The 19,421-nt window shown below is 41.1% G+C and overlaps 1 protein-coding gene across 4 annotated transcripts; it reads right to left on the reverse strand.

Annotated features, from left to right (window-relative positions):
- Window positions 1-890: 890 nt before the first annotated feature.
- Window positions 891-18,963, reverse strand: LOC142088234 (actin, alpha skeletal muscle B-like). 4 transcript variants are annotated; one of them, XM_075163383.1, is made up of 9 exons: window positions 18,726-18,963; window positions 15,878-16,024; window positions 14,177-14,305; window positions 9,642-9,752; window positions 6,987-7,071; window positions 5,583-5,744; window positions 4,825-5,016; window positions 3,228-3,409; window positions 891-2,059 (listed from the first exon to the last, which is right to left on the reverse strand). In XM_075163383.1, the coding sequence occupies exons 2-9, from the start codon at window positions 16,004-16,006 to the stop codon at window positions 1,916-1,918; spliced, it is 1,134 nt and encodes a 377-aa protein (XP_075019484.1). In that variant the 5' UTR covers window positions 16,007-16,024; window positions 18,726-18,963; the 3' UTR covers window positions 891-1,915. The 4 variants fall into 4 exon arrangements, with proteins under 4 accessions (XP_075019484.1, XP_075019485.1, XP_075019486.1 ...); XM_075163384.1 differs by lacking the exon at window positions 18,726-18,963 and adding an exon at window positions 18,576-18,694 and having other exon boundaries at window positions 893-2,059; XM_075163385.1 differs by lacking the exons at window positions 14,177-14,305; window positions 15,878-16,024; window positions 18,726-18,963 and adding an exon at window positions 11,226-11,498 and having other exon boundaries at window positions 893-2,059.
- Window positions 18,964-19,421: the final 458 nt, after the last annotated feature.

The following is a 19,421-nucleotide window of genomic DNA, read 5'->3' on the forward strand; positions in this document are numbered from 1 at the left end:
TTCTTTTCTTTTTTTCTGATTAACAAGCTCTAAGTATGTACTGAAAGGATATATTTAAAAAAAAAAATTGAAAATCTAAAGATGATCCTTCGTTTTTAATATTGAAACAAGGACAAGTAGATTATTGGCAAACTGAAAGGAATTTTGCTTTGATAGTGCAGGGGATTGCAAATGTAACTCAGCTCCAGAGATGCGAGTACCTAGGTTTATGGTCTCGAACATCACACCTACAAGAGGTCAAGATTAAAATGTAAGTTATGTTTCTTAGGCAGGCGATAAGGCCAGTTAACAGTGCTATTCCTATATGCAAGGTGATTTATTATAAACTTAAGCAGCAAGCAATCATATAAGCTGAGACCAAGACAATAAAGTTCATCCAGAGGCTGAGAAATTTGCAATGATTTACATTTGCTTGAGAAGACATGGATACTGGCAATTTGAACTGCCTGCTCTCCAAAAGTGGGAATGAAGGCAAGATCAATCTCTTTTGCTTTTTAGGTAGTGGAGGCTACAGCAGACCTTTGAAGAATCCTTCCCTTATAGGTCTTTCAGCTTTTACCATTAAGAGGTCATTTGGATAAGGAAATGAGATCACCCTGAGCTGGAACTCACAGTAGTAAGACGATTCTTTAAAACATGCCCTAGATGCATTTTCAGAAGTCCGTAAATCCAACTCATATCTTTTCCCCGTCTTTGGAAAGAGGGTATTGTGTTTACTGGCAAGAGCTTGACAGGTTTGATTTAAATCGTGAAATGCACATCAAGCCTGACATGACATCAACTCAAAGTCTACGGCATCCAGAATCATATAGAACACACTTCCCTGGTATCTGGAACAGAAACACCTTCATAGCTGACTCTAAGCTTCATACAGAACAGTATGAAAACTTGTCATCCAGGAAGATTTTATTTTTTTTAATAGAAACTATGAAACAATTCTGTTTCCATTTAAAAATTGCTTAGCTAGAAAACTCAGAGGGAATGAAACCTTTTTCATAATAAAATTAAAATATAAATTAGTAATTATTGTTTTATCTTTAACAGATAAACTAGTCACTATGAAATTGATGTAAGCCACAGCAGCCTTACATGGATAATTACATTTTTATTGATCCATTAAACCCACAGTATTTCAATAACATATTCAAAAGGTTATTATATACTCTGTAATCATTAGCTTAGCATAGGCACAGCACATATATAGCAAAAGTAAATGAAACATCAGTAACTGCTTAGGAAGAGAGATGAAGAAAGCAATAATAATACGTCCAATAAATTAACCCGTTCCATGTAAGTTCAGAAGCTTGTTGAAGCTCCTTACTGATGGGGAGCGGTGGTCACAGGGAGACAAAGGTCTCCTGCCAAAGAGTTGCAGGATACCAAGGCAAGACATCCATACAAGCTCTACTGAAAGAATCGGTACCCACGTGCGCATCGGCACCCACAGAAACCCGCTGTATCCTCAGTAAAATGACCCCCCGTCGAACAATCCTCTGTGCCACTTAACTGCATAAAATAAGCCTTCTCTGTACCTAAATCTTGCATTATGTCTGAGTTGGAAAGAATCACGTATGTGCCTACCTCAGACTTAGCATGGGTCAGCCGGGACTGACACACAGAGCACCGTGTGGCCCCTCCTGGCCGCAGCGCAACACTGACGAAGGTGGGAGAAGGGAGGTCTATAAAAATGTATAGTATAACTACTCGTATTAATCTTAGCAAACACCCACACACTGAAATATTAGTCTCATTTTAGCATCAAAAATTAGAAGTAATTTGCTAATTCGTATGCCATCCGTACAGTGTGGTTTTTTAACACGCGGAAGAAAGCCAAACCACCCTCAGAGGTAAATGAAGGCAGGTGACGTGTGGAGAAACAGCGCTACTTATCACTGACAGCACGTGATGGAAGTGTTCAAAAGCACTTGCGATGGACAATAGAGGGGCCAGCTTCCTCATACTCATCTTTACTGATCCACATTTGCTGAAAAGTGGACAGAGATGCCAATATTGAACCCCCAATCCAGACAGAGTATTTACGTTCTGGTGGTGCAATCATCTAGAAAAGAAGTGCAATCTGTTGTAAATAAAGTGACAAGCAGATAACACAGTAAACATCTCTTTGGATGAAATAACTAGGTGAAAGTCTTTCCATCACAGAAGCACAACTCCAATGAAGTAAAGCACCTAAGAGGTAGAAGGCTGCCATATTTTGTCTTCCACCTCAAGTCGGTAGAGATGCTATAATGTTGCTATGAGCAGACAAATATGGCAGCCCATGGGATATCTGCAGGTGGCCCATAACACAGCTGCCAAAAAATTATAAACTTATATGAAAGAAAATTGAAGTTTTGAAATATTAATTCGGTTGTAAATGAAGACCACTGGGACAACACTACACAGAATGGTCTGAGCACTTTTTTTAAGGATAAAGGCATTCTTTTACGTAAAAAAAAAAAACAAACAACCCAAAATGTTGAGATACACTGGCACTGTGTATCTAGCCAAGCACTAGATGTAGAGCTAGAAGACCTCCTGCCGATACCCCTCTTAGCCATGAAATGTTAAAATACACTGGATGTACCCCTGCCTCCACATGCTCCCGTTTCCATTCCCACCACTCCGTGTCATGCCGTCTGCTGCCCGATAAAAAGGGCCTATTTCACTGTACGTTGTCGTGAGTCCAAGCCGAAAGGGTCCTTTCAAACAGCTAACAAGCTGCAGACTTTGCATGCTGCTTGGATTTTGGATTTATTCTTTCACCCTTTTCACTAATGACTTTCACTGATAGCTAAGCCTTGAAGCCTCTGAAATTCCCAGTATCATCTCCAGTGCCCCCGTTAGTATTTACAGCTCCGTCTTCTCCAGGTTCATCCCTTCCTCTCTTGTTCGGTGATGTCTTTCAAGTAGCCCTTTTCTCCCTCATAGCCCTATTTCACTGGGAATTCCACAGGACTCTCTTCCTTAACTGTTGTCTCGCATCTTCTCAAAATGACCTCATCAACTCCCATGGCTTCAGCAACCATTTTTATTCCAGTACCTCTCAAATCCCTCTTTTAATTCTGCTTTGGAAAAGAGGTATTAATTAAGCAGGCTGTCAGAGGCTCTCCTAACGTCAGGGCTTGGGATGCAAGACCTGGACATTCTCGTACGGACATTCTGATTTGTTTATAAGATCTAACATTCCAACAAAAGCTTCTTTTGGAAGTGCAGGTGTTCAAAATTACCTTAATCTTCATAGTACTTGGAGCCAAAGCTGTAATCTCTTTCTGCATACGATCGCCAATCCCAGGATACATCGTGGTTCCTCCAGAGAGGACGTTATTAGCATAGAGATCCTTACGGATGTCAATATCGCACTTCATAATACTGTTGTAAGTGGTTTCGTGGATACCTGCAGATTCCATCCCTGAGTGAAAAGAAGTTTCGCTATGTTATTTCTCTTTGTCTCCTTCTTTTTCTTACTGCTAAAACGAAAGGAAGGCTCACTAGTCCAAGCTGTCTCCCTTAAGAAAACTCCAGGAAAAAAAAAAAGCTATGTGATGCTTAGGAGAGGAAGGAGAAAGACAGGACATACTCCTCACCTTCTTTGTAATCTCAGCATAGTAATTATACAAGCAAAATACTCTTGGGAGGAAAAAAGATCCGCATTGTGATTTCATACTGGGTTTTTCACTTCCTCAAGTAAAAAAAAAAAAATTAACATTATTTAAGGAAAAATTTTAAATGAGGCATTACTGCAATAGTTTGCCATTTTTATAATCTTTGCTGTTAGCTAGAAATAGAAGCCCACTTCAGTGAGCTACCTTGCTTTTGAGGCGTCGGTTTAATCTGAAAGCCAGTACAGTGAAGTTAACTTATGGTACTATTTTTTGCTAAAGAAAAGGAACAGATACAGTCCTGGGAATACAGTTTGACCTTTAAGTACTGGACTTTTTAACTAGCTTAACACCACATTTTGACAAAGATCTGTGATCCAGGAAACCCTGATTTCCATCGCTACGTTTCTGATACCGACCATTGTTGAGCACCAACTCTGATCCCCCATCCACTTCTGGCAGCCAAATCCCTCTATCTGCTAAAGAGAGTTTCTCCTGCTGATGTTCAAATACAGAATATTTGAACATCACTCCTGCTGATGTTCAAATACAGAACTTGGAGCTATATTAATGCTTGAATAGTTTCCTTTCTACATACAAACGTAGCTAGCTTCACCATTTAGTTTAATGGAAATCGTGCCAAACTGCCTGCAGCCACTTTGCTCAGTCCTCAAGAGTGGAATTTAAGTGGAAAGTGGGAAATTTGTGAGGGCGGTACGAGTTACCACATAAAGTGGCAGTCTTCCACTGGATAGAATGGGAATTTTAACACTATAGATAAAACTACTGGAAAATAATGTACAATTTGATTTTGTGTGATTAAATTACAGATTAATATAATAAAATGATAAACGGAAGCAGCATCTAGATGAAAAACCCACATAAGAAGCGCTGTGCAGTTATATATCAGCCAGTCAAGAAAAAAAGCGTGATCTTCTGACAGTACTCTAAAACATCATCTTAGAAACTCTACTGCATTTATAAGAGGTTGAAACCATCTTCGAATGCAGGTATTTCTAAACGGACAGGCATCTTTTTGCCCAGCAGCTGTAGCAGCAGTGTTCATAGCTTCTAAAAAACTGATTAAGTCACTGGAAGCTGCATGTTTTAAGGACATTTGAGGATAAATACCTCCGTTTCTACAGCTGAAGGCTGTCTATACTTCCTAAGAAATTCTCCTTTTCATTCTCTGTCAAGTCCCTAGAAAGAAAAAGTTCTGTCCCACCTATGAAGGATGGCTGGAAGAGAGTTTCTGGGCATCGGAACCGTTCATTCCCAATGGTGATGACTTGTCCATCAGGAAGCTCATAGCTCTTCTCAAGAGAGGAGGAGGAAGCAGCAGTTGCCATTTCATTTTCAAAATCCAAAGCCACATAACAAAGCTTCTCCTTGACATCTCTCACAATCTCCCGTTCCGCTGCAGACAGCCAACAAGTTTTTAATCAACATACAGTATGACAGCCAGGACACAGATTTTCTCACGCATGTTTCCCCGAGTTCATGACGGTCACACAGGTCATTGGGTTCTGACCTCTCTGTTGTCTCAGCAGCATGACTTTCCCTTTGCATTGCCAAATTTCCCTCATCAGCAAATAAAAGATACGTTGTACTACAGAATACTGTAAAGATAAATGTTTACATGTTTATGTCCCAAAACCTTGATCAAATCTCCAGAGGTTCATCCATTACCAGCTCCTAACTCTGTTCCTTTGTCTGCGGAGGGGGTATGATCAAACACAACAACCAGTTATATTTGCCAGTGACTTCGGATTTCCTAACGAGATGGCACCCTCATCCTTGATGCTCAACATAGATGCTGGAAGCCCAAGTCAGGAAAACCCCGTTAGCTAACATGAGGTGTTCTGCCCAGGCCAACCTAGTGATAGGGATTTTGATGCATCTCGCCAGGTACATGTTTCCTGCATAATAAGACAACTAAGAGAGCAAACCTATGCAAAGTGCACCCAAAGCACAGCTCGTTACCAGTGGTGACAAAAGAGTAGCCTCTCTCCGTAAGAATTTTCATGAGATAGTCAGTCAGGTCTCTGCCTGCCAGATCGAGTCTCATGATGGCGTGAGGCAAGGCATAGCCCTCGTAGATAGGCACATTGTGTGTGACACCATCCCCGGAATCCAAAACTATTCCTGGAAAGTGAACGAAAAGGAGAAGCTGGTTATTCCCCACTGATACGGGGTCTCCACACACTCCATATTCTCAATGGAAACATGCAACAACAAATAAAGATGCTCACGTGGCAATCGCTTCTGTCATTTCTATAATTAAAGAGCTGCTCACATGAGATGAAATCGCTAGCACAAACTAAGCAGCAACTGTGTTTGGGGAAAAAAGACGTGTAACGTTCAGCAATTTGATTGTATTGTTCTTGCTGAACAGATGCTGGCAATAATGATCTTACACGGATGCAAAGGCTTTCATTTCAGATGACCCCTAGCGCTTTACAGACATGATATAATGTACAAACTGTAAATAAAAGTCTATCTATAAAATTAAAAATTTGAATCTGCCATTAAAATAAACCACCCCATTAGGGAAAATATAACAACGGTTCATCTGTGCGCAGCCATGTTACTTATATTCTTGGATAGGAAATGAAGCACATGTTTTCCACTCAAAATGAATAAAGCATTTCTGATACCAAACACGCATACAAATAGTTGAATTTTAAATATAAACCAAGTATTTATGACAATTGTAATTCCTGTAAGCTGACGATCTTTTTATACAAAACTTTATTGTGGCATCAGGCTACAAAGACAGATGGTATTTTAATTTTTTTCAAAGTATATGAAGACTCAAGCATTGCTAAGAAGTAATTTATCGTCTCAATGCTTGATCAGACTCCAAATGGCAATAAGAAGGGACCTCCATGCTAATTCTAATGATCGCTTAACAGCAGACATCATTAGGTGATTGAAATTCAACATTTAAATGAAATATTTTCATTTAGCTACTGAATGTTTGTGGGTTTTTTCTACTGGGAATGGAGCTTAACAATAGAGGTAGGTCTAAAGTAAGAAGGAACTGTGGGTTTGGAACAATCTAGTTAAGATACAGCCTATTCTCTATGCTGTGCCATTAAAGGCATATCGAACTGTACCATCTTTCATCTGTTCATATAGTTGAGCTATAGTCACTTGAGCTGTTGAAGCAGAAAGTCATAAATCTACACCCATACCGGCCACGGAGTTGAAAACAACAAAGAGGCACCTGCACAGCGTGGTGGGAGCATTCAGTTTCCATGTGGCTATCGGTTCTCCTTAATGCACAGCTGGTGCATCATAATCAACATATATCTGTGTTGCGTACCTGCATATACATCCACGAGAGAAGGACACGTGGAAAATACAACTCCCAGAAAGACTCACCAGTTGTTCTTCCAGATGCATACAGAGACAGCACTGCCTGAATTGCTACATACATGGCTGGCACATTGAACGTCTCAAACATAATCTGGAATGAAGAATTTGAAAACCTTTAGGATCTACACTTAAGAGTATCTGGAGAGATGGTAATTTTTTTTTTTTTTTTAAATGAATACTGCCAGTTATACTCCCGAGTCCCCTCCTGAACCATGGTTCTTCTGTGAACAGCACGCTATGTTTTCTTTAGGATTTCATTTAAAAAAAAAAAAAAAAAAAAATCACTGAAGTCAGCGGATATCTTTCCATTAACCTCAGACTAGGTCAGATTTTTACTGATAATATTAATTGAAGACAACACCTTGGGATAACTTTTATACCCTGATGGCAGGACTGCAAAAATGCAGCAATCTAAGGTATGTGTATATATATATATGTACATATGTTTATACACACACACAATAAAAAAATTTATAGAAGACACAGCTGGAAGAAGGCACGAGGAATAATCTGTCTACTCCCATCTCAAGGAAGAATCAGCCATTCCTGACACAGCCTTGGTTCTGTCTCAGAAATTCCTCTGCTGGAGCATCCACAGATTCCTCCGCAAACAAATCTAGCGATACACTATACTGACTGTTATCAGGGTTTCTTTGGTGTCTAGCTAAAACCTCACTTGGTCTAGTTTTAAACTCATTCTGCCCCCCCAGCAAACACAGCTGTTTATCTTTTCTCTTTATGGCGACCTTAGCCGTATTCTCTTGTCTCATCCCCCACCTCCTCTACTCTAACAGGCTCCAGTTCTTTCCATCTCCTGTGTCAGATACACCGCAACTTTATGCGAGCAGATGGAATAACATTTGTTTCCAGCTGGACTTCCACTGGAGCTCTGCTAGGGAAAACCATTAAGGGCGCACAGTGAACTAACACTCTGTATCCCTTCTCAAACCAATGGCTCCTACCCTAGGCAGGGCTACCCCATCACTAGTGGTGCTGCTGTGACCACGTTTCATAGAATCACAGAATCCCTTAGGTTGGAGAAGACCTTTAAGATCATCCAGTCCAACCCTAAACCTCACACTGCCAAGTCCACCACTAAACCATGTCCCTAAGTCCCACATCTAGACGTCGTTTAAATACCCCCAGGGATGGTGACCGAACCATCACCACTGTACCCGTCAGAGCCACTGACATCAAGGGGTTAAACTTAAACTTTGGATTTCATAAGCTAATACCTTTGCCAATGAAGTCTACTTTTAATGAAAAGTATGCTTTCAATTAAAGAATACACGAATTACCGATATTTCACAGTTAATTAACGTAATGAATTTAATGCAATCAGTAATAAACAATAAGCCTTTAAACGATCTTGAAAACAGGACCTGTCATTACAGTATAATGACAGAGAAACAGTCCTAGACATGTCTACTGTATGAACCAGACACTTCCTGGTTGTTACAAACTAGGCTTTTCTTAGGGTCTGTTGTGGTTTATTATCTCCCAGTTGTATTACCTCCCAGTAATGCGTGCTGTCAAGCTCACTCCTTAATTACTTTATTTACACTGTCGCTAAATTGATGCATAATCTTCCTATTAAATATATGCCAAAAGTGGGCACACAGGGAAGTGCGGAGCCACATCTAGTTTTCCCAGGTGATTTTATACCTATATCTGTATTTAAATCACAGTTACTTCTGGTTACAGCACTGGCTAAATTTATGACGTGGACTTTTGGCCAGAAGGCTGCTCTAAAATATACAAACTTCAGAGGTGGACTTCTGGTTCTGATCTGAGTTTGCTAAGTCAGACTGGGTATGTCACGGACAGAAACGTTTAGCAAAGCATCATTTGAGTTTGAATGCTTCAGACGACTCATTTTCCCAAGCCAGCACAAACACTCCAGTTTTTGAACCTTTTCCCCTGATCCCTGAAGAGGTGCTCCAGTTGGGAGCTCCACAAAGTCATCTCCGTGATGGCCTTCAAACAAAATCTTTATTCAAATCTTCCAAAAAAACCGCAATTCTGATATGATAACTAGCATTTTGTCTGACGCAAAAGTGTTGATAAGGTGACAGTCTTCAGGGTAGAAAGCAGGAGCTGGCACAGCACGAGCTGAGGAGTTGGGCTACTACAAGTTGAGCACTCTTGGTGGCCAGAGGCAGGCACGTGACAGGCATCATTGATCCAAAACTCACACAGAAGTGTGATTCAGCTGGTACATGACCCGTGTTACAGCGCTTGCAAACCTCAGATTTAAATACATCTATGACTCATAACTCCACCCAAAAAATTACATGAATCCTGGGTTGACGTTATCTACACACCGAAACTCAGCATCAGAAGCCACCTTAGCCTCCAGCTTCCCCGCTTCAGCACTGAGCACGCACAGAATCTTGTGAACGAAGGAAATTACTTCGAGCTTTAAGAGGCTAGTTCCGTGTCTCACTGACACACACAACTACAAAACATTTTAGGGCCATCCAGAGAACTTGCGCGAGCAGCAGAAACCTTCGCCCTCTCACCATGGCTTAGCCAGCACGCCAACCACACTAGCCCTGAAGGGATTATCTCCCAGATTAAGAAGTTGAATACCCAGGACTATTTATATTTACAGCTGCTGCTGTGCAGCGATGATCTGCGGCACAACATTCAGACGATTACCTGAGTCATTTTTTCACGGTTGGCCTTGGGATTCAAGGGGGCCTCGGTCAGCAGGACGGGGTGTTCCTCCGGCGCAACCCGGAGCTCGTTGTAGAAAGAATGATGCCAAATCTAAAAATGAAAATCGCTTTAGGAAAGTGTTCTGAAAATCATTTCTTCTGTCCACAGAACTACACAGAAAGCTTTTCAAATACAAGTCTGAGTGATTATTTTTTTTACAGACACATTAAAATAGACAGAAAGCATGCAAGAGCAAATCTGCCAAATTCAACTCCAAATTAGAACCAAAACCATGGAGTTTCTACTGTATGTAACAACAGAATACAACCTACACGAAGGAGTCCTTCCAGTGAGGATTCCCTAATCAGATCATCCCTTCTAAGCAGTCAGTTCTGGGTAGTTCCCACCCCAGTGCTCTGATGCAGAAGCTGAGCCAAGCACTGAGTTGTGAGACCTGGAAAGACTGCTCCACTTCAAGCTGCTTGGAGACTGATCCAGTTGCAAGTCATTGCCAAGATGCTCTTTAGAAACCTAATTATTTCCAGAGAAGCGAAAGGCCCTTCATGCCACAGATATTTCATCCAGTAAATCCTGAATCGAACTCTCTTACTATAGAGAAACTAAATTTCTTAGTCACAGTCTGTAAAGTACTGTTGTGTTTTTTTCACGTTGGAAGGTGCTACCTGTATCAGACGATGCAGGCTTTGATTGTCTGAGGACTACGGCTGTGAGGAACTGAAGGGATTTTTTTCTTGATGCCGGCTGAAAGACAGACTGTTCAGTAACATGATCAAACATTTCTTTTCGTCTTGTTCAATTCTTTCCTATCTTATTTCTTTTTTTTTTTCTATTTTTAATCCTATTCCAGCTTTGCCTGACCCAACAAGTTTACTTCTGAGCACAAAACATTAGGATAGTTTTATGGGTAAGTTTATTTGATTAATATCCTGGAACCAAGTATACTGCTCTGCTCCAAAATGAACTTAAGTAGAAGAAAGATCTTATCTAAATCCAAAGCACCTACAAAGTCAATAGCTATCCAGAGCTGGAATTATTAAGAAAATTATCAGCCCTAAAAAAAATTTCAGTTCCATCTCAGTCCTCTAAAAAGAAAATTATCAGATGTTTCCAGAACTGGGGCTTGGGATGCCAGGCCATCTTCTGTTTGAAGGTTTAGAATACAGGGAGAAGTTGAATAAAACAGAAAGTAGTCATGTGAAAGTTAAAGAGAGAAGAAGAAAAAGACTGGCATTTCAGATAGGGAAGAACTAAAGGAAGAGAAGGAAACCTCCGTGCTTACATAATTAACAAAGTACTGGTGATTTCAGCAGCGAGGAATAAACCTGGACTCATAAAGCAGGACCCTGCCTAAACCTTGGGCAGTTTGCAGGATTTTCCTCAAAACCAGGCTGGATTAGGCACTGTACAGCCCATTAGATTCGACCATAACATTAATGGATAATGATATTCTACTGGAAACAAAAATAGCTCAGTCTTGGATTTTATAGGTCATGACAATTAAATGTAAGCAGCAAGCACAATAGCAAAGAGAAATTACTGAGGAAGAATTATTCCAACACTTACATTAAACATTTATGTAGTCACCAGAGCCAGAAAAGGCTCCATCCCTACGCTTTCCCTGCCATACGTTGTCAGCTCAGCTGCTGTGAACAAACGAACAGTGATGTACAATGCCCTGTATTATTATCCAGCGGAACACAGAGCAGTCCCAATTTGAATATTGTGAATTGAAGCACAGGAGAAGAAGAATGCTTCATTTCATCGCCGACATGTTCTCCTCCTCCATTCACAGGACCGTCTGCACGTCCCGCGGCATCCTCGCTCTGGCTTCCTCTCGCACACATGCGCACTCAGCCTCGTATTTTGGTGACCCCCCTCTTTTTGTAACGTGTGGATGGTTGGGCACTGGGACAAAGGCATGGTAGTGCATTTTTGGCACGTTACCCAGTAGTTCTCTTGTTTCTTCTACATCGTGACGCTTTTAGCAGTGTGATTTCCAAGCATTGGAAAGAAATCTGCAGTTTGGATCAAAATCACGCAACTGGTTTAAAAATCTTGAGGGGGGGGAGGGGGAGGAAGGGAATATGTATGCATATACAAAAGATATTCCCTTAGCATCAAAACTTTAGGAATTGCATTTCGGAACTTCTCTCAGCCATAAGAGTGTGTGCACACATGTGTACGTGTGTGTGTGTGTTACATTGACATATATGATTGAATCGGGAAGCCCTGATACAAAAAACAACCATGCTTTTTTTCATATTTGCAATAATCACAAAAGTTAGCACCGCTGTTTCTTGTCTCTTCCCCACCACTGCCTTTCTCTCATGCTTCTTTTTCCTATTTGTTGCTCATTCACTTGAAAGCCGCCTCCGCGCTCTGTCCCGCTCTGCTCCGGGGCTCAGCGAGAAGTCCGAGCACAGCTCAGGGCTCTTGGGGCATCTTTGCCAGCCACGGCGTGTTGCAAGCTGCGTGCCAGAAGAAGGTAAGTTTGGGCTAGGGACCCACTTTCACAAGTAATTCCTTCATCCGTTTAAGTGACAAAGAGAAGAAAAGTTCAAACTACAAGAACCCGTATAGCGCCTGACCATTATTTGAATTACAGCGCTGCCAGAAGCCCCCACCACATTACACCCTAAAACCAATCAATCTAGCCGTGAGTTTACACTACAGTAAAGCACATGCCACCGTTTTTACCTTCTCTAATTCCTTTTCCTAGCTAGATTTTAGATAGTCTGCTCTAGCATCCAGCATGACGCAGAAAAAGAACACACACCGGTTATACACAGGACAATTTCTAGATGCAGAGACCAATCGCCGAGGGAAGAACACTAAATAGTGATCTCCAATTTTATTTTAATTTTTTTTTTTCCCTACAGGGAAATATAATTTCTTGCTGAATGCAGACAGCAGGAAAATTATCAGGAAGAACAACCAAACGGGATGTACGAGGTAGACTTTCTACTCTGCAGAAACAAGCAAGGTGTCCTCCCAGCAAGCAGTGCAATAATGAAATGCAAATACTATGCTTCCATCTAGAGGAGTAGGTGGGCAATTTATTTCCAAATATGAATTGAGGAACTCGCATTGCTCCTGTTGGAGCAATGGGTCTGTTCAGCTGGAACACTCGGTGCTTATCAATTTGGGTGCATGAATATGACACAATAACTGACTTTAGATATATGTATTATAATTGTATACACCTCCTCTCAGCAAGCATGAGTACAGAACGCCACCGGCCCCGTGTCTCCCTTTCAGTGGTATTTTCCACAGGAAAACATTACTAGAGGCATTTGCTTGCGGAGTTTCCTTCCCATACCGTTCCACCTGGAGATGACAAGGGACTGGACGAGAGGAAATGGCCTCAAGTTGCGCCAGGGGAGGTTTAGATTGGACATTAGGAAAAATTTCTTTACTGAAAGAGTGGTCAGGCCTCGGAACAGGCTGCCCAGGGAAGTGGTGGAGTCCCCATCCCTGGAGGTATTTAAAAGACGGGTAGATGAGGCGCTTAGGGACATGGTTTAGTGGGCATGGGGGTGTTGGGTTGATGGTTGGACTCGATGATCTTAGAGGTCTTTTCCAACCTTAATGATTCTGTGATTCTATGAATTGCAATCCTGTCTTTAAAGAATACGTACAATATTTCCACATACAGACTCAGACGCTTCCTGAACAGACCAGGACATACGGGATATCAGAGATATTTAGCAGAGCGAGAGAGCCCTTAGGACTCCTCCTGCCTCTCCAGCTTCCCCCATGAGCACACCTCATCCTGTGCCTGCTCTGGGACATCCTTAAGCGGGCAGTGCACAAAGAGGTCATTGCACCAACCGCATGCCAAGAAAGTCAGGCTTGATAGGGAATAAAGATGCCTTCTCGCCATGCAGACGTTAAAAGCTAACTGGAATTGGCAACAGAAAAACATGCTTCAGGAAAAAAATACATCCCACTCTCAAAGAATTAGTACAGGGATAAGAAGCCCCAATCTGTCTTTTCCTCTTTAATTGACAGTGAGAATGTCATACGCAATACAAGATGCAGCCATCGCCCATCGTCTTGTTCATGTAGGCAAGTAGTGAGGAGGGAAAATCTCCCCTCCACCTCACAGGTTTTGTTCCCAACTTAAGTAGTGCATCTTTAATATTCCACTGATTCACCTCTGATGAATCGCAACCTGTATTTTTTTTTTTCACTTTAGCTACTCTCTATCACTGTCAACCGTTCTGCCTCAGTATGAACTTCAAGACCAAAACCAGCATGTATAAAGCCTAACTTTTATAACATACTGCCAAATCTGATGAGTAATAAGGATTTACTTTTTCAAAGATAGTCACTCTAGAAGTACCAAGACCTGACCAACTCCTGCACTAGCATATCGTGCTATCCCGTTACCCAGCCTGCAATTACAAATTCTTCAAGGATTTTCCCTCTGGTTTGCAAGAAGGTTAATAGCAAGTTGTATGTCTTGGATAAGGTGATGCCTCAACAAAATTACCTTAAAAATAAACACCCACCTTTTCCATGTCATCCCAGTTAGTGATGATTCCATGCTCAATGGGATACTTCAGCGTCAGGATTCCTCTTTTACTTTGTGCTTCATCCCCTACATAGCTGTCTTTTTGACCCATTCCAACCATAACACCCTGCAAAGTATATTATTCTAATATTAGTGCAGTTTATCACGCACATTAGAGAGAGAGTAGCATTTTTAAGTTAAAACTTAGTATTTTACCTACTACTGCCGTTCCAGAACGTACCCCCAAAATGTACAAGGAACCAAAATGTGAATTTATCGGTAACCGCCTACTCCGTACTAACTCCCCCTGTCAACCCACCAGGAAGGGCAAGGCAGCTTCAGAAAGGAAGGCAGGCATCTCACCGGGAGCAACTAATGCCCGTGCAGGAGCCCAGCCAAGGCAGGCATCAGCAAACTCATGGGTCTCCACAAGGGATGGGTCCTTCGTCATTGCACGATGGAATAAAAGGAAGGAAGGAATTATAGGTGGAAAAGATATAATCTCCCTAGATTTACTTTATATGTTTGGTTGCCCTTTCTGTCTGGGCAGTTCCACTATTGCCTTTGGACAGTGAGATTCCCCCTTGCTGGAAGTGAAATGGTTTTGAAAAATATACATTTTGCAAAAAAAGCATTGGTTTATATAAAACAGACAAATTTTCTAAAAGAAAACTCACTTGCTAAATAATAGTTTTACTAAGTTTATCATGCTTGCATTAGGAAGCCTATCATGATTGCCCCAAATAATATAACAACGTACGAGGTAAAATATTACTCATCAACTAGCATAAAAATATTTAATTTTTCTCATGGATTCATTAATCCCATGGGTTCATTAATACAGCTGCTGAGCTGTGCAAAATTACATGCCAAAAGACAACAAACAACTTAGAGGTTAAAGAATGGACATTTTCAACAACTGATATTCAACTTCAACAATTCACAGAGGTGTTCAAAATGCATTCCTTAAAATGCTTAGTATTTTACGCCTGTCAAACCAGGCTTATTTAGCTCAGCAAAAGACCACACAGAACTTCAGGGAAGGCTTTTTATAGCCCAGAAAATTACAATCTGACTCAGATATTAATAAAATGAACAAAAATCTGCATCTTCTATTTATAAAGGAACTGTTAAAAAACTAATTAAGCAGAAAGACCCTTTCAGAGGTCAAGAAAAGCCACATTTATCCTTTCCAGTCCTGTTTGAGTTGATAAAGTGATGTGCTAGAGACCTTGTCTGGAAGTTTACTGGGCCATACTGTTGCGTAGTAGAACAATAAGAGGAACTTATCACTATTATTCATTTGGTTTCTCATGCTAGAAATGTTCTGCCTATCTTTTTTTCTTTATATTAATACAGCAAGTATTAATTAATCCAGCAAGTTGCGTTGATTTTTTTCCTATAAGACACCTTCATGTCATTAAAATACTCATGTTCTTTTATAGTCAACATTGTACGGCTGAAGAACACCTTTTCCAAACGATCAATACGTTTACCTCAAGTATTGAAGATGTGCAGCTCAATCCTCCAGTCCTTATAAGCTAAACTACAAAGGCCGATGGGAGTTTTGCCTGAATAAATCTGATGCTTTATCACTGCCGTGTCTAAAGGCTAAAAAAAATCCACAAAACCCCAAAACCAACCCAAAACAACCACCCAAAACAAACCAGACAGCACTCCCATTTTGGTACCAACTGACCTGATGTCGAGGACGTCCAACGATGGATGGAAATACAGCTCGTGGGGCATCATCTCCTGCAAACCCAGCTTTGCAAAGCCCAGAACCGTTGTCACACACAAGGGCGGTGGTTTCGTCGTCATCGCACATAGTGCCTCACAATTTTGGCTGCAAAACAGTAATTTGGGGGGAAGGAGATGGAAGGGAATAGGACAGAAGCAACTCTCCATCATTTAGAGATCAAACTGCTGTAAAAAGAATAATTTTGGAAGAGAATAAACCTAAGCAGCAAAGTCTATGCTAAAGCCCCGATCTTGCAAAGCATGTTAAGTGTCCACATAAATTTCAGCTTGAATAGGTTTTACCGAAGCAAATTAATCAGGACATGCAGCCCTTGTTTCCAAAAGGAAATCCCCTCCGCTGTAGCCTCAAGAGGTCCTGTGAATTGGCCTCGTGACCATGGGACATGTTCAGCCAGAGGGTACAGAGTCAGCTCTACCTGGACTTCAGCAAGCACAACCCCATCTCTTCCAAGGCTGAATTATCTTCTAGAAAATTCATTCGTTAAAAATGAATTGATCATACGCACCTACCAGTTATAATGTTAGCAGTTAGATGGTAACCAAGAATCACCAAACAGTCATTACTTCAAAGATCGCAGTTGTTCCCTAGCGGCATGTTTAAATTTGCCTTTTTCTTAGAGGGTCATCGTCAATCTTCAACAAACAACTAAAAATAACCCACACAAAAAGTTTCAGGGAAGCGTTTGCTGTGTGTTTTTGAACGCCAGCTCCTCTGTAACGTGAAGTGCTCACCAGAGGACCTGTTCCATATCTGTAAGTGGTAAATACCTGATTGAAGTGGTTATTCTGGGAAACAGAACAAGAGGCAGCTGGCACAACCGCCGGGAACAACGCAGCTTCAGCAGTTGGCCAACACATCAGACGAAGTCCTGAACTCATTGAAATTCATGGCAAAACTCCCACCGAGGGGGGGCCTGCATTTCACCAAGACTTCTCTTTCGGATTCCTTGGTTATTTTTAGGACTGTACGATTGCCTCTTTAGGCAGTCAAGGAGAGGGAAGGATTTTCTTTCTCCTCCTCTTGCACTTCACTTGGTAAGGAGGGGTACTTCAGAAATGGGAAAGGAATGGAAAACAGCACTTGTCCAGCGAAGTTCTGGTCCCTAACAACGCAAAAATGTATTAAGCATCATTTTTGCGATTAAAGCAAAAATGTATTTGACTTCTGGTGGCATCAGAGTTCCACCTGAGTGCTCTGGGCACAGGCCAGGAGCGGTGGCAGAACCGCCACCAGCATTAGGGTCTGCTCTGCAACCAATTCATGCTGCCCTGTTTGTGGGGTTTAAAATACCTCACGCTCTTCAGAGGATCCCTGCAGGAATACCAAAGTCCCTGGAGATTTACAAACAGGAACGGTTTTGGTTTTTAAAGTTTGAGCTGCATGAAGTTCCTGGCGATCAATCCTTTCCCATATGCTTTACAAGGCAAGGCTATGACGTGACTGATCCCAAGGCTCGCAGGTGAAAAGGAAGCATAATTCAAAAATATGACATTATTTTAAATAAGAAAAATCATTTTAATTCTTCTTGATGTGCCTGCGACTGGAAGATTCTTTTTCACATGAGGAAGCAGAATAATTTTATCACATAAATTTGCTAACAGCTTTAATAGAGGAATGTTTAACCAGTAGTTCTAGCAGCCGGTATTTTGGAACATTCATTCATGTTGCCATGACTTGTTATTTTCTTCTAAAACCCTCAGGAAAAGGCTTTTAGAATGCAATAAACCAACCAGTTACCAGCAGTATCCAACATTGCACACCCAGTCTGACTCCACCAATGTAAACCAAAAGGAAACTCACTTCTTAAATACATCAGAAATGACATCAGATGAGATACTAGAATTCAAGAATAATTTTAAAGCAGAGAAATGTTACAAAGCTCTGAGAGCTCAGCATCGCTCCTTGGCTCTAAAGAAGGCTGGATAGGACCAAGACGTTCAATCCTCCGTGGCAAGAAATAATATTCCTATTCATTCATACACACAGCATTTCACATATAGCTTTACATGTAAAACTAAGGTCAGTACAGCCATACTCAGAGAAACAAAATTCATAGGGAAACCCCCGCTGATCTGTACCGGTTACACTTCAGGGTGCTGGCAGCAATTGTTCACACTTCTACTCACTATTGATCAGATTCCAGAGAAGCCACTGACACTAATAAAACCAACAGCTGAATTTGTTCATTTCCCTTTTTTTTTTAATTATCTTGCTTTGCTTATCATCAATCACAAGGTGAATGAACTGATAAAGAGCACTACTTAAAATTTTCATTCATTGAGTCACGTTACTGCTTTACAGCTGCTGAATGTATAGGTTTAATAATCATTTTCACAAAGCAGCTGTTTGGAAATCTTTTCACCAGATGAAGTTCCTAAATAAATTTCCTAAATTTGCTTTACTTTTAGTTTCAATTTTTATTTTTCTAATTCCCAATGCAAAATTAAGTAAAATTAGCAGAGAACTTCCTTTTGGTTTCTGCAAAAGGCCTGATGTCCAGACAGCAAACACTGTTGAAGTGTTCTTCCAGGCTTCAGCTAGACTAAGGGTTCTTTGCACACCACCGATCCTTCCAGCAATGAAGAACATCTGCACGTTTCCCTGCAACCATGCAGTCAAACCTGAATTACCTTACCCTAAGAGACCCTTTGGAATTCCTTCAAAGAGGCAAACAGCATCCAAGTCCAGGAAGAAGTATGTAAATCCCCAAAGATCTCAGACCAAGTGAAGCTAAGCATCAAAATCATGAACTGTAACACGAAAAAACTCTCAGGGCAATACTTACCCAGCAAATGGTGATGATTTGTAAAAGCCTCTTTGTAAGTGACATGATCTCACCTTCCATTACATTTATATCAGCTTCTGGAATGGAGTTCACGGAATATCTACACGTGTCGAGCCATTTTTGGAAACTTTTTTTTCAGTTTGTGCTTATCACAGCGACAGCACAAAGGCCTGGATAAATTAGGGCAGAATTTCTAACACCTCTGGATCCCTTCCCACTCACTAACTTGCTATGCCTCATGGCAGAGGGTTGTTTTCTCCCCTCAAGACAAAAACCCCTGACCCTAGATGAGTAAGACTGGAAGGATTTGTAGGTCCACTGTTGTAGTTGAGAAGCATTCTGCTTCATTATAACACAATTAGCTAAGAATAGCTCGTTATCATTCTGTTAACACCCATCTTCAAGTTGGAAAGGGAAAAGTCTTACCATGTACAGTACTCATGGTTCAACTCACCTGGTGTTTGTGTGGCGCAAAGACTGAAAATAGCTGACTTATCTCAGTACGTGGGTGACGCTACGGCTGAAAACGGGGACTGAATCAGCAATCAGCCATTCAAAAGAGATGAGCCATTTGACAAAAAAAAAAAGACATCAATGATATTGGAATATGTTGGATTTATATCGAAATCCAGACCTTTACTAGACTAAGAAATATTAAAGAACCATCAAAAGAAGAAAGTTTACAGGGTTGACCCA

This window comes from Calonectris borealis, chromosome 14 (assembly GCF_964195595.1).
Source record: "Calonectris borealis chromosome 14, bCalBor7.hap1.2, whole genome shotgun sequence".
Taxonomy (NCBI): Eukaryota; Metazoa; Chordata; class Aves; order Procellariiformes; family Procellariidae; genus Calonectris; species Calonectris borealis.